This window comes from Pseudorca crassidens, chromosome 6, assembly GCF_039906515.1.
Source record: "Pseudorca crassidens isolate mPseCra1 chromosome 6, mPseCra1.hap1, whole genome shotgun sequence".
Lineage (NCBI taxonomy): Eukaryota > Metazoa > Chordata > Mammalia > Artiodactyla > Delphinidae > Pseudorca > Pseudorca crassidens.
In genome coordinates, this window is record NC_090301.1 from 51,629,145 (window position 1) to 51,643,145 (window position 14,001).

The 14,001-nt window shown below is 40.1% G+C and overlaps 1 protein-coding gene across 1 annotated transcript in view; it reads left to right on the top strand.

Annotated features, from left to right (window-relative positions):
* CERKL (ceramide kinase like) overlaps positions 1-14,001 on the top strand; it is a 155,264-nt gene that overhangs the window by 103,781 nt on the left and 37,482 nt on the right. Inside the window, exon 3 of the mRNA XM_067741332.1 lies at positions 8,422-8,553. Within this exon, the coding sequence (XP_067597433.1) occupies positions 8,422-8,553 (132 nt within the window). The remainder of the gene's footprint in view (positions 1-8,421; positions 8,554-14,001) is intronic.

Below are 14,001 nucleotides of genomic sequence, written 5' to 3' on the forward strand. Positions count from 1 at the left end.
ATCCCCATTTTACAGATGAGGAAACTGAAGAACAGAGAAGTTAAACAATAACCCAAAGTCACACAGTTGGCAAATGGAGGAGCCAGGATTTAAGATCAGTTACTTTTACTCTAGCATTTACTTTTTTTTTTCAGTCACAAGTCTAAATTTCTATGGCAAGTGATTTGGGAATGTGCACTCTAAATTGTACATACCCTTGGACCCAGTGTTTCTACTTCTAGAAGTTTGTCCTGCAGTTTTATGTAAATAGATGCAAAATGACGCTCATTGCAGCTGTATTTGCAGTAAAGGAAGATTGGAAACAACCTAAATACCCATCCCCAGGGAACTCGTTAATTAAATTGAGGTTCATCTGTAGGAAGAAAGCTAGGCAGCTTTAAATAAAGTAAGGTAGCACTCTATGTAGTGATATGGAATTATCTCCAAAATATTGTAAAAGGAAAAGCAAGGCACAGAATAGTGGGTTGGGATGCTACCATCTATGTAAAAAGTCACAGAACGTATACCTACATTTTTGTATATGCAGAGAATAGATTCTTGACATGATGCCAGTGGTTGCCCCTCAGGAAGGGAACTAGATACCAGGGAATGAGCTGAATAATGAGATTTTTGAATTCTGTACAATGTGTGTATTTTAATTTGTACAGAAAATAATTGTGTATATGGTTCTCAGATATAGAGACGTTTGCATGTGGTCACGTGGTGAAGAGTGTAACCAAGTGCCATAGACAGACCTGGGTTCAGACTCCAACACTGGATGGTTACCAGATGGAAAGGGACTTTGGAGCAACTGTAGTTCCGGGCAACTTTGCTTCTTCCCTAACTTGGATATTGACCAGAGGGAAGACAGAATCCATAGAGCTTTTTGTGCTTGGGGTAAAACTCCACTCATCACTGCCCCACTCTCCAATCCCAACTGCTGCACACAATTTTTAGCTCTTTACACACACTGTGTTGCCGCCTGAGGCCCTTCATCACCTAGACTCTCATCCCTCTAAGGCCCTCTCTGTGTACCGCCTAACCTGACACCATCCCCTACTCTCCTCAACTCCAGACACCATTTTATTTTTGCCCTGTGGAACGAACGATTCATCATTAGCGAAATCTATATTGTCAACCACTTTTCCAAATATCCCCCTTTTGCTTTAGTAGAGAGACACAGCTCTTCCAGGAGCTTATAGCGTCCCCTGCAGTCCTCTCCTTTCATACAACTGGTGCTGGAGGTGCTGTTGCTGTCTTGAAGTCTTCTTGCGTCTCACTGATATTTGGGGACCATTTTCTCAGCGTACTCTCTTAAAAATCCTCAGCATTGAAGCTCAGTCCATCAGACACCACCTGCTAGCATTACTTGCCGTCCTGTACAGCCTGCTGCATCCTTCTGCCAGTCCTTGAAGGCTTTAGCTCCCGCCTCACTGTCACTCCCTCCAATACTACTGCTGTCATAATTTTATGTGGTTTTTTTGTACATTTCTCTCAGTTTTTACCTCTTCTCCTTCAGAGATCTTGACAGGTATTTCACTTTCCCCATTTTCTCCCATAATCATATTTCTAGTACAGTAGTTCTCAAAGTGTGGCCCCCTGGACCAACATCATCAGCGTCACCTGGGAATTAGTTATAAATTCTCAGACCCCACCGCAGACTACTGAGTCCAGAACTCTGGGGCTGGGACCCAGAAATCTCTGTTTTAAGAAGCTCCTTTTTGTGATTCTGATGAATGTGGAAGTTCATCAGATCTTGTTATTGTCACTAGCAGTAACTCTCTGTCTCAATTGTAATCATCCTACCCCCCATGTGGCTACTGCCTTCTGTCTTCCTAGCTCACCAGATCAACTCTCCCAACCCCTATAATCCTTCAGCCCCACTGAGACCACAATTTACTGTTTTTGCCGCTTTTCACTAGTCCTTAGCCCTCTTATGTCCTTACTTTCCCCTTTTTCAGCCACACATGTGACTACTCTTTGTTCTCTTTCATATACCATATCAAAATAGGAAACAAATCTTATCCATTCTCCCTTCAAAATATATCTAAATATATTCAAAATACATTCGAAAGTTGCTAAGAAAGTAAATCTTAGAAGTTCTCATCACAAGAAAAAAAATTTTTTGTAACTCTGTGGTGACAGATGGTAACTAGAATTATTGTGGTGATTATTTCCCAATGGATACAAATGTTGAATCATTATATTGTACACCCAAAACTAGTATAATCTGTATGTCAATTATACTTCAATGAGGAGATATATCTAGAATCTGACTTTTCTTATAATGTCCACTTCAACCACTGTACCTAAGCACACAGTGTTAGACTATTGCCAGTGTTCTTTACTTTGTTAGTCCTTACCCTAACTGTGTCTACTTTCCATATGGCAGCTGAAGTGATCCTTTTAACACCTAAGGCTATGTTGCTGTAAACACTGCTCAAAATTCTCCATGCTTCTTCTCTCACTCAGAACCAAAGCTAAAATCCTTGTAAATGCCTACAAAGCTCTGGGTGATCTGACCTTCCCTGGCCAGCAAGTCATTTCTTCTACCTTTGCCCTTCTTCTCTCCCACAACTGAGCTTCACTTTTTTTTTTTTTAACATCTTTATTGGAGTATAATCGCTTTGTATACACCATAAACTATATGGTGTGTTAGTTTCTGCTTTATAACAAAGTGAATCAGCTATACATATATCCCCATATCTCTTGCATCTCCCTCCCTCCCACCCTCCCTATCCCGCCCCTCCAGGTGGTCACAAAGCACTGAGCTGATCTCCCTGTGCTATGCAGAAGCTTCCCACTAGCTGTTTTACATTTGGTAGTGTATATATGTCCATGTAAAATATGTCTGTTTTACACTTGGTAGTGTATATATGTCCATGCCACTCTTTCATTTTGTCCCAGCTTACCCTTCCCCCTCCCTGTGTCCTCAAGTCCATTCTCTAGTAGGTCTGCGTCTTTATTCCTGTCCTGCCCCTAGGTTCTTCATGACTTTTTTTTTTTTTAGATTCCGTATATATGTATTAGCATACAGTATTTGTTTTTCTCTTTCTGAATTACTTCACTCTGTATGACAGACTCTATGTCCATCTACCTCACTACAAATAACTCAATTTCGTTTCTTTTTATGGCTGAGTAATATTCCATTGTATATATGTGCCACATCTTCTTTATCCATTCATCTGTCGATGGACACTTAGGTTGCTTCCATGTCCTGGCTATTGTAAATAGAGGTGCAATGAACATTGTGGTACATGACTCTTTTGAATTATGGTTTTCTCAGGGTATATGCCCAGTAGTGGGATGGCTGGGTCGTATGGTAGTTCTATTTTTAGTTTTTTAAGGAACCTTCATACTGTTCTCCATAGTGGCTGTATCAACTTACATTCCCACCAACAGTGCAAGAGGGTTCCCTTTCTTCATACCCTCTCCAGCATTTATTGTTTGTAGATTTTTTGATGATGGCCATTCTGACTGGTGTGAGATGATATCTCATTGTAGTTTTGATTTGCATTTCTCTAATGATTAATGATGTTGAGCATTCTTTCATGTGTTTGTTGGCAATCTGTATATCTTCTTTGGAGAAATGTCTATTTAGGTCTTCTGCCCATTTTTGGATTGGGTTGTTTGTGTTTTTTTTTGTTTGTTATTGAGCTGCATGAGCTGCTTGTAAATTTTGGACATTAATCCTTTGTCAGTTGCTTCATTTGCAAATATTTTCCCCCATTCTGAGGGTTGTCTTTTCGTCTTGTTTATGGTTTCCTTTGCTGTGCAAAAGCTTTTAAGTTTCATTAGGTCCTGAGCTTCACTTTTATCCTTAGAACTTTGTACCACTTAGCATGCTCTGAATTCTCTTGTTTATTTCTGTCTCCTACCATTGGAATGGAAGCTTCATGAGGACAGAGGCTTTCCTTGTTCACTGATAGAACCTCAGCTTCTAGAGCCCTGCCTGGCAAATAACAGGCATGTAGTTATTTGTGAATAAATGAATGGCTGTTATTGTTATCTAGATGACCTAAAGCTAACACTGCCCTTTTATTCACTCATCAAGTATTTGATCATCTATTATGTGCCCTGCACTAAGGAAATAGAATGTGGAGAAAAACCCAGAGAGTTTCCAGTCTAATATGGAAGAATAATTAATAAATAGATATAAAATAACAGCAGTGTAAGAATCAAGATTGGGAAGTATATGGACTTGTGAGAACAAATGATAAGGGGGAAATGACCTAGCTGAAGTCACAAAGCCAAGGAAGCCATGGTAGGCTTTCCCTAGAAACAATGACTGATGTGAGATCAAGACAAAGAGAAGAGGGGGTTAATTGGGCAAAGTGGCTATGGTGGCAGCGGGTGTAGGTGGGCAGCTAGTGGGGAGAGCAGGTGCAAGGACCCTGTGGTAGAGGGAACAAAGGAGTTCAAGAAACTGAATGGAATAGGAGGAGGCTTGAGGAGGGAGCATGGAAGGAGAGAAGGATGGGGATTTGTTAGTTATGTCTCTTTATTCCACTTAATTAAGAAAATTTTAAAAATCTGACTTTATTCGATAGAGGTCTCCATCGTGATCTCTAAATTGATTTCAAATTGCTACCTAATTCATATATACTTAGGCTCTATCTTCATAGTCATCATATTAGATGCATCTAAAAGAAAAAGAGAAATGAGGAAATGAATACGTGCTCTGGTAAAGAAAAAAAAAATTGGCTTTGTTGACTTGTATTTAAAAACCCCTTGATTGACCAGAATGTCTAAGGAATGGGACTTTCTGATTAATTTAGTTTTCATTGCTGTTGTTGTTAACTGAGGCTTAAAAATAAAATTATTTTGCTTAAATCCTTTTAGAAAGTCTTTAAAAATAATTTTAGCCCCTTTCCTGCCATTTTAAGAAGATTGTGTCACAAAGATTGGGTGGGACGTATAGCGTGCACTTTTAAACATATGTTTAAGGTCTACAAGCCTTCGACTGCAATGTGCTTATCCTCACTAACCCCAAATGACTGTTTCTCATTTCCACAAACGTCTGTCCCTCCACAGTCATGATATAAGAAAAGGGGGAAATAAAAGTTGGTTTGTATGACAGCATTTGGGGACTGCAATTTGGTGGCTAGACACCTTCCTTACTGGGTCTGTCCCTGCTGGAGAAATGAGGGTATTCCAACAAATTTACCAGGTAAGAGAAACCTAAACAGATGTTTTGTCTGGACTCTGGAGTTTAGAACAAATTTCTGGTCCTTTTCGTGTTTTAATAAAAGTGAGCCCTAGATTAATCTGCTTCGTCCTTCCTGGTTAAAGGACACAAATGCTGTCCTTTGTGGCAGTTTTTTTTTTTTTTTTTTTTGCGGTACGCGGGCCTCTCACTGTTGTGGCCTCTCCAGTTGAGGAGCACAGGCTCCGGACGTGCAGGCTCAGCGGCCATGGCTCCCGGGCCCAGCCGCTCCACGGCACATGGGATCCTCCCGGACCGGGGCACGAACCCGCGTCCCCCGCATCGGCAGGTGGACTCTCAACCACTGCGCCACCAGGGAAGCCCCCCTCATGGCAGTTTTGTTTTGACCTGATCCAGAGTCACATACTGCGTTTAGTTGTCACTCTTTAGTCTCCTTTAATCTGGAACACTTTCTCAGTTTTTCTTTGTCTTTCGTGGCCTTGACATTTTTGAAAAGTTTAAGGCAGGTAATTTGAGAATGCCCCTCAACTTGGGTTTGTCTGAGTGTTTCATCTTGTTAGGTCCACATTATGTATGCACTTGGGGCAGGACTCCCACAGAAGTTGTGTGTCCTTAGTGCTGTGTATCTCGTACATGAGGCACATGTGTCAGTTTGTATCACTCAGTTTGTGTCAGTTTGAGTTAACAACACTCAGAGTGTTGTTTACTTTGATCACTTGACTGAGGACGTGTCTGCCCGACTTCCCTACTGTAAATATTCCTTTTTACTTTCTGTAAATAGAGTAATAGGGAAGGACAGAGTTTAAGAATAAGTAAGTATTTTGTTCCCCAACTGACTGTCACTGATGGTTTTAGCATCCATTGCTGATTCTTGCCTAAATCCATCATTATTATGATGGTTGAAAATAGTGATTTTCTGACTCTGTAATTTTCCCGTATTTATTAATTGTTACTCTAAGATGAAGTTTTTCCTTTTCCTCCTTTATTTATATGTGTATTTAGTGTCGGTTTGACTCCCAGAATTGGGTTTTTTAAAAAGTCATTGTAGTACGTATGATATGTTACTGTCTTAATTCCATTTTGTGTTGTCCCAGGTTTGGCCAGTGGCAGTCCTGAGACATTGAGTCCTTTATCAGAGTTTTCTGTATAAATGATATAAAAAATCGATACTAGAGGTACAGAGAGTAACACGGGAGCAAGAAGCCAGAGAGGTGAATTCTGCTGGTCAGGAAGGGCTTCAGTGAGGAAGTGGTATTTGAGGTGAGCTTTGAAAAAGTGGTCAGATTTTTACAGGATTGGAGATGAGGCAGAGTGGAAACGGTGAACTGTCTGAACAGAGGAAGGCCTAGCAGCTGGTATTCAGCAAGTAATACAGCGGGTCTGGATCGTGAAGGGGAAGTGGAAATGGAACAGAAAACCCTCTGCACTTAGTTTGCTTCGAGCATCTTCTGTGCTGGTCTCACTGCTTGGTATTTCCTCCCTGACTCTACCCCTGCTGTTTCGCTAAGGGGAGGATGAAGTGTGAGGCAGGAGGGAATTGCAAGTAGTGAAAACAGCATGAGCCCAGTCCCGCTCAAGTGCTCCCTTCTCTGGGAAGCCTTTTCCGGATCCCTAATAAGAATTAACCACCCTCCTCTCATCCACTCCCAGGGCACTTTGTGCCTTCGTGTTAACAAATCTGTTCTGTCTTGTACTGGTTCTATTTGTGGATACGTCTTCCCCCTGTAAAGCATGAACACATGTTAATCACTTTCCACCTCTTCCCAGTTCTCAGTGCAAATGCTCAACAAGTATTTCTTGAATATGTGTGAGAGAGAGGAGAGAGGATAGGTTGGAGTTGGTTGGGGGAGGCTCTGGATGTCATTTTCAGGGGTCAGGCTTGCCCCACAGGCAGTGATGAGCCCTGGTGCTTTGGACCAGTGCAGGGCTGCTGGGAGCTGTGATGTCTGAGGATATGGTGGAAGGGGGGGCTGCAAGGTACCCGTGAGTGGTCCTGGAGAACGCCGAGCCAGAGTGAGACAGCCAGGAAGGGCAGAAGCGTGGAAGCAAATAGTTATCACCTCACGAATCTGGGCACTCATTTGAGTGTAGGAATTGAAAGAAAAACAAGGAATTGAGGTTGCAAGACTGGGTGATTAGGAGACTGGCAGAAGTCTCTCACCAAAATGGGATCCCAGGGCCAAGTACAGAAGAGGTAAGGAGTTCAGCATCGTCCCGTCTGGTCCTCAGCCAAGGCACTCCCTGAATTCAAACAATATGTGTTGTTGAAAAATTGTTATTATTTCAAATATGGTAAGAAATAAAATATTGTCTCTACTTGAGGCACAAAAACTGACGTGGGTGTAATGGACATTTTTCTTTTGGCTTTAGTAACGGTTTCATTAAAAATGGATGCTAGTAACTGCTTTTCTAACTTTGGAGCATGGCCCCGTGAGAAGAGCTTACCGTGAAAGAAATAGTCGTCAGCTTTCTTCTGGCTCCTCTGTCCTCTCCTGCCCCTTCCTAACAACGGAAAATTTGCTTTGCACCTGCTCCAACTGGGCTCTAAGTGCTAAGCATCTTGCAAGCCCAGAAAATTGTAGTATCAAATCTCAGCCCCAACTGTGAGGCAGCACTATATTCCCGACCCCCCGCTGAGAGGCGTTGCTTTCCCAATTCCCCAGGGAAGAGTTCTTTCTCCCTTGGCCCCTTTTCAGGCTTGAACTCCGACCTAAACCCTCTTTTTAGCTTCCAGCGTGCATTGCTCTGGGTGCTGGCCCTGACCTGGCCTTGCATCCTCCACTCCACTCTGGGCTCCTCAGCAGGTCAGCCCTGGGTAGCCCTGGGGTTACCGGAATGCCCAATTCCAATAATGAGCACATTTATCCAAGGAGAGGAAATGGACTTTCTAATCTGTTATAGTCCATTGCTTTTTTCCCCAGAAACAAATGCTAAAGGAACATCGGATATATTATCGGTGATTTGGTAAATATACTAATCATTGCCTAATATTCATGAAGTCGCTTTCATTCACACCTTCCTTCATAAATTAAATGCTTTGTTATAACTCATGACTTACTTTAAGAGGGATATTCTTATTTCACTGCTAGGAACTGTGAAATGTTTTAAAATAATGCCATATTCAGGAAAACTCTTGGAAGAATTTCAAATAAAAATAGCAAACAGTAATTAAATAGGTGTATAACATTCTAACTGGCCTTAGTGTATGGTTTTAAAGGGAAAGAAAAAAAATGCCGACAGAGACTATAATTTTTGTCTTTATATTTTCCTCTTAGGTTTTTCAGACAGACCGAAGTCATTAAAAATAGTCCTTAACCCTCAAAGCCACAAAAAAGAAGCTACTCAGGTCTATTATGAGAAGGTTGAACCACTGTTGAAGATTGCGGGAATAAAGACGGATGTAACAGGTAAGTATTTTCAGAATATAATTTCACCTCTAAAAAAAATCATACTTGAGGAAGCAAAATAACCTTGAGTTTGCTCTTGAGTCCAATTTAGGAAGCTACTTGTAATATCTAAAGCTTGTTTTTGTGCTTCGATAACTTACTGCAGCCAGCTCCAGGATTATAATTCAATTATTTTGTTTTCTTTTAATTGTGTTATTTTTATTAGAATATCAGTATTTTCTCTTTCAACCTTTTTTCAGACTTTAAAAATTATTAGGTGTCATTTTTAAGGGGGCTGCACACGTTTTGATGCCTTCATTGAGATGTTGGCTATTTAAACATTATCTCTGCAGTTCAGCAGCAATTGATTTTTGTTCACTTAAATGTTTGATGTCTTTCCATGGAATCCTTCATTAGGTGGTTTTTGTTCTGACTCTGACCCCTGCTGGTTAGGTCAAAACTAAGCACTTAACTGCTGATTTTAGATGAATTTAGAGAAGCCAGAAGCTTAAATTCATTGTCTAAAATAAGAAGGGTGCTTAGGTTTGTGCCCAGGAAGACAGAAATTTGCTAATGCTAAAGTTCATATAAAGAAGATTAGTAAAATTCTTTTCAGCTTTTAAAATTTGGTGACCAGATTCCTTTGTTTCCTTGAGACTCTTATTTTTCCCACGGGGGTGGGGTGAGGAGGGTTGACGTTATCGTGAATCACACCCTCAGTTCTTCTGGTTTTATTTCTGTGTAGCTTCATTAACGCACAGTGTAAATTTGTAGTAAATTTTAATTGATGAAGAATATTGCATAATAAGCCTACTCAGGATACAAGACCAGAATGTACTTGGAATCTCCCAGTCCCAGTCATAAGTTCCTAGGGAAGGGATTCAGAGTGACCTGGCTTTGCTCTGCTGTCACCAGGGGAGATGGGTCTCACAACGTAAATAAGGTTTATAAACCTACATCTCATGACTTGATGGATGGGGTAGAAGGAAATTCCTTTAAACAAAAAAAGCAGCAACAATAATCTTTTGGAGAAGGTCATCCACCCCAAAAGGCATCTACTACAATGAAGGTTGGAGAGAAACTACCATGAAAAACTCAAGAGGAGTTTCTGAATTAAAATAAAATTGTAGTGAAGGAGTTAATCTTTCATCTTTGTGGCTTTTGTCTTACTTGGAGGTGATTTATAAGAAAAAGAAACGATTCAGATCTATTGTTGCTTTCCCTGAAGATTTTCAAGGATTGGAAGAAGGAAAAGTTTGAAGTTCATATTAGGATGAGCCAATTAAAAGTTGAATAAACTTATTGGTGAACACAATAGTATTTAATTGTTGTTTCATTGATTTAGTATCCAAAACAGTTTTACATGGATATTACGACATATCATTCAGTTCAAGAAACTCTTGTTGAATGCTTTGTGTTAAACACTATGCACCATGCAAGGTGGATAAGTTCTACTACCTGCTCTTGAGTGACTGTTAATTTATTAGGGATTAAAATAGATATTTAAAGTAGATATAATTGGGATATACATAAAGGAATTATGGTATCTCAGGGGTCTTATTTATTTTGATCAGAAGACCCAAGAAAAGAATTTGAACTGGACAGTTTTAGAAAGTCAGAGAAGGCAAATAATGGTTTACCGTTATAATAAATATACATATTTACTATATATATATAGCAGAAAAGAAAAGTGAGAGAAGGCAGGCACGCTAGCAGCACATACAAGTGGGTGTGGCTGTGTGTGCTGTACCCATAGTGTTTTGGTAGTTGTTTCATAACGTTGGCTTTATCTTAAATATGGTCCTTTCCATCATCGTAAAATGGTGCCAATGAATTCAGTTCTTCTTTATTCAAATCTAGTGAGATGGGGAGAGGTGTGTATATGCAAGAGATTCAACATGTTTTAATCCTGAACAAGGATTAAAAATTTTTTCCTATCAGTTTGACTGTCCTAATGTAGTACATATACCCCACCTGGAGCACTTACTGTCTAAGCATCAAGACCCTTCCCATGGGATGAGGGTGGGACCCCCTTCTCCTAAAGGCTGAGGACACCTGAACTGAAGTTGGGAAGGCTCCCAACAAAGTGCACAGGAGGAAGTCTGAGTCCAGATTAAGGATGAATCTTTATGCTACACTCAGGAGTTTATTCATCATGCATTGATTCGGAGGTGGTGTACTTTTTTTATCATCGTGTTGTAATCTAGTTTGGCAAAGATGATTATGTCATCAGAATAAATATCGGAAGAGAAGAGGGAGAGATTGGAGGAAAGGAAACCAGCCTATGAGGCCTGAACTAAGGTAGAGGAGATGATAGGATGTGCTTTCCTTCTTAAAACAAGTGTATTGGAGAGAAAAATGTTATGTTCAAGGACTTTTTTCCCTGAATTTTAGATGTTTTTGCTTATTATGTTTAGTTTAAGATAAAATTAGAATATTACATAAATGCAAATATAGAATTTATTTATATATTTGTGCAGCATGGCTAATTATTAGCTGCCTAACACTCCTCCTACAGGCAAAATTATAAAATTGCATCTTTTGCTTATAAAACCATTTTGATATGTATATTGGCTAAATATTTATATTAAAAATATCTCCTGTTTCATGTGAAGGACTGAATAAACATTTGGGTATCTGAAAAGTTTTAGAATCTTCCTGCTTATCTCACAGTATAGTTTTATAATTTGAATAAGGTAGTATATTTAAAACTACCTTGTGTACTGTAAAGTACTATAAAAACATGGTCATAATGCAGTTGATTTCAGTTTCATAAATTATGTAACAGTAAGATTCAACTCAAACTTTGAAAAAGTATTTTCTATGAAAGAGTAAAGCAGAAAGAGTACATATTTTCTGCATGTCCAGTGTGACCATTGTTTTAACATATCTTCTGTGCACTGCCAAGTCCAAATGGAATATGAATTATGTAACAAATTCTGTATGATGATGAATTCATTAAGAGATAGTGCTGTATAAATGAGGCATGATGTAAAAATTATAGCTAGATGAATACATTATAATTTTTCTATACATTAAAAAAAATGAATAGCAAAACCCCCCACAAAAGAATCTGGTTAAAAAGTGCAAAGATAATCTGAGTAGACATTTTTCCAAATAAGATATGCCTATAGCCAACTGGTACATAAAAAAGTGCTCAGCATCACTAATCATCAGGGAAATGCGAATCAAATCACAAGGAGGTATCACCTCACACCTGTCAGAATGGGTATTTTCAGGGCTTCCCTGGTGGCGCGGTGGTTGAGAGTCCGCCTGCCGATGCAGGGGACACGGGTTCGTGCCCCAGTCTGGGAAGATCCCACATGCCGCAGAGCGGCTGGGCCCGTGAGCCATGGCCGCTGAGCCTGCACGTCCAGAGCCTGTGCTCTGCAACGGGAGAGGCCACAACAGTGAGAGGCCCACGTACAGAAAAAAAAAAGAATGGGTGTTTTCAAAAAGACCAGAAATAACAAGTGTCGGTGAGGATGTGGAGAAAAGGGAACCCTCGTGCATTGTTGGTGGGAATGTAAATTGGTGCAGCCACTATGGAGGTCCGTCAAAAAATTAAAAATAGAACTACCATATAATCCAGCAATTCCACACTTCTGGGTATTTATCCAAAGGAAACAAAAACACTAACTCAAAACAGATATCTGTGCCCCATATTGATTGCAGCATTATTTACAACAGCCAAGACATGGAATCAACCTAAGTGTCCATCAGTTGATGAATGGATACAGAAGATGTGGGGTGTGTGTGTGTGTGTGTGTGTGTGTGTGTGTGTGTGTGTATACATATACATATATATTTGCATGCCATACCACAGCATACTCTTCAGCTATGAAAAGGAAGGAAATCCTGCTATTTGGGACAACATAAATGGACCTTGAGGACATTATGCTATGTGAAATGAGGCAGAGAAAGACAAATGTCATATGATCTCACTTATATGTGGAATATTATTAAAAAATTCCCCCAAAGAAACCAGAACATGTTGATTCAGAGAACAGATTTCCAGAGGTTGGGGGACAGGGTGTCAGAAGAACTGGAAGAACCTAAAAAAAAAAAGAGTTATTTATTCCTAATAACTTGATATGTGAATCAAATGGCATATGATACCATTTCTTTCTCTTCCTCTCAGAGCAGACTTTCGGAATTACACTATTAAAGGTGTGAGAGGAATTTTGGACATCATAGATTCATACGATAATTCATAGAACGATAAAGTGAAAGAGTCAAGGCAGCAGAGAAATTAAACTGGAAAGAACTTTGGAGGCCATCTAGTTCATTTTCCCTCATGTGGTGGAGTGCAGTCACGTGACACTCTTGGTGGAAGAACACCCAGCCTCGGCCTGGGCACCCTGTGATGGAGTCAGTATGTGCCGTTACTGGACAATACTGATGGATATTCTCAACTGGAGTTCAGGGTCATATTAGAAAAGAGCACCTCCTTTGTGCTAACTTACAAAAAGGTGCTCTTCCTTCTGGGCTGATGTAGCCCAAGGTCACCTCACATGCTGAATAGGAGTACTGGCTGGATTGCAAACCTACCTGACCCTTTGCCAAATGCCTTTGTGCAAGACATAAACTGCAAGAACTTGTGAGCTGACGTTTGCCACCTTGTGACTTTCAGTGTTGACGTTATCTTTAGTAGTGATACAAAATAAATGAAATACGCGTTTTCCATGAGCTTTGAGGTATTTGAAAACAGATTTCATGTCTGCCCGTGATCTCTCTTGTTCAAGACAGGCAATTCCACCTCCTTCAGTCAATCTTGGTAGTAACAAAGCTGCTAGACCTTATCACGCTGATTATCATTATCGTGGTCAAAGACACTTCTCTGAATGTAGCCTTGATCTCTGCCAGCTCAGGGCCCATGGGAGTGCCTAGTCACCAGATAATTTTACCTCCTTTCTGACCCTGGGCAGAGTTGTCAAAAGAGTGGGGTTTATTTTCACTTTTTTTTCCTCCTTCTAGAACCATGTGTTTAACTTTTGACACTTTTACCAAATCTTCTCTTTGAATTCTTTCTCTTTGGCTCTTTATGTCTCTACTTGAAGCCCTCCATTCCCTGGAGATGCCTCTAATGGTTCCTGATCTCACGGAGCAGGAGGCTAGGTAATCTGATAAAACTGTTACAAAAGATGCTAGTACGCTGAGGCATTACTCACTTCCAGTTTTACCTACATTTTAATAAAAATCTGGATCGTAAATGTTCCATGAATCAGATCCAGCTAGAGAGGGAGAGAATTATGGGTGAAAAGTTCTTTTTATTATCCCTAGGATAATTATGTATGTATATGACCAATCCCATTTCTAATAATAGGATCTCAGGGAGTTGGAACTTTATCCCTGGGGACAATGAATAGTCATCAGTGGTGTTTATGTAGGGAAGAGATGTGGTTAAACATGTGCTTGAGAAAGGTCATTCTGGCTAGAGTGGGATAAATGTTAGAGGGAGACTGGAGG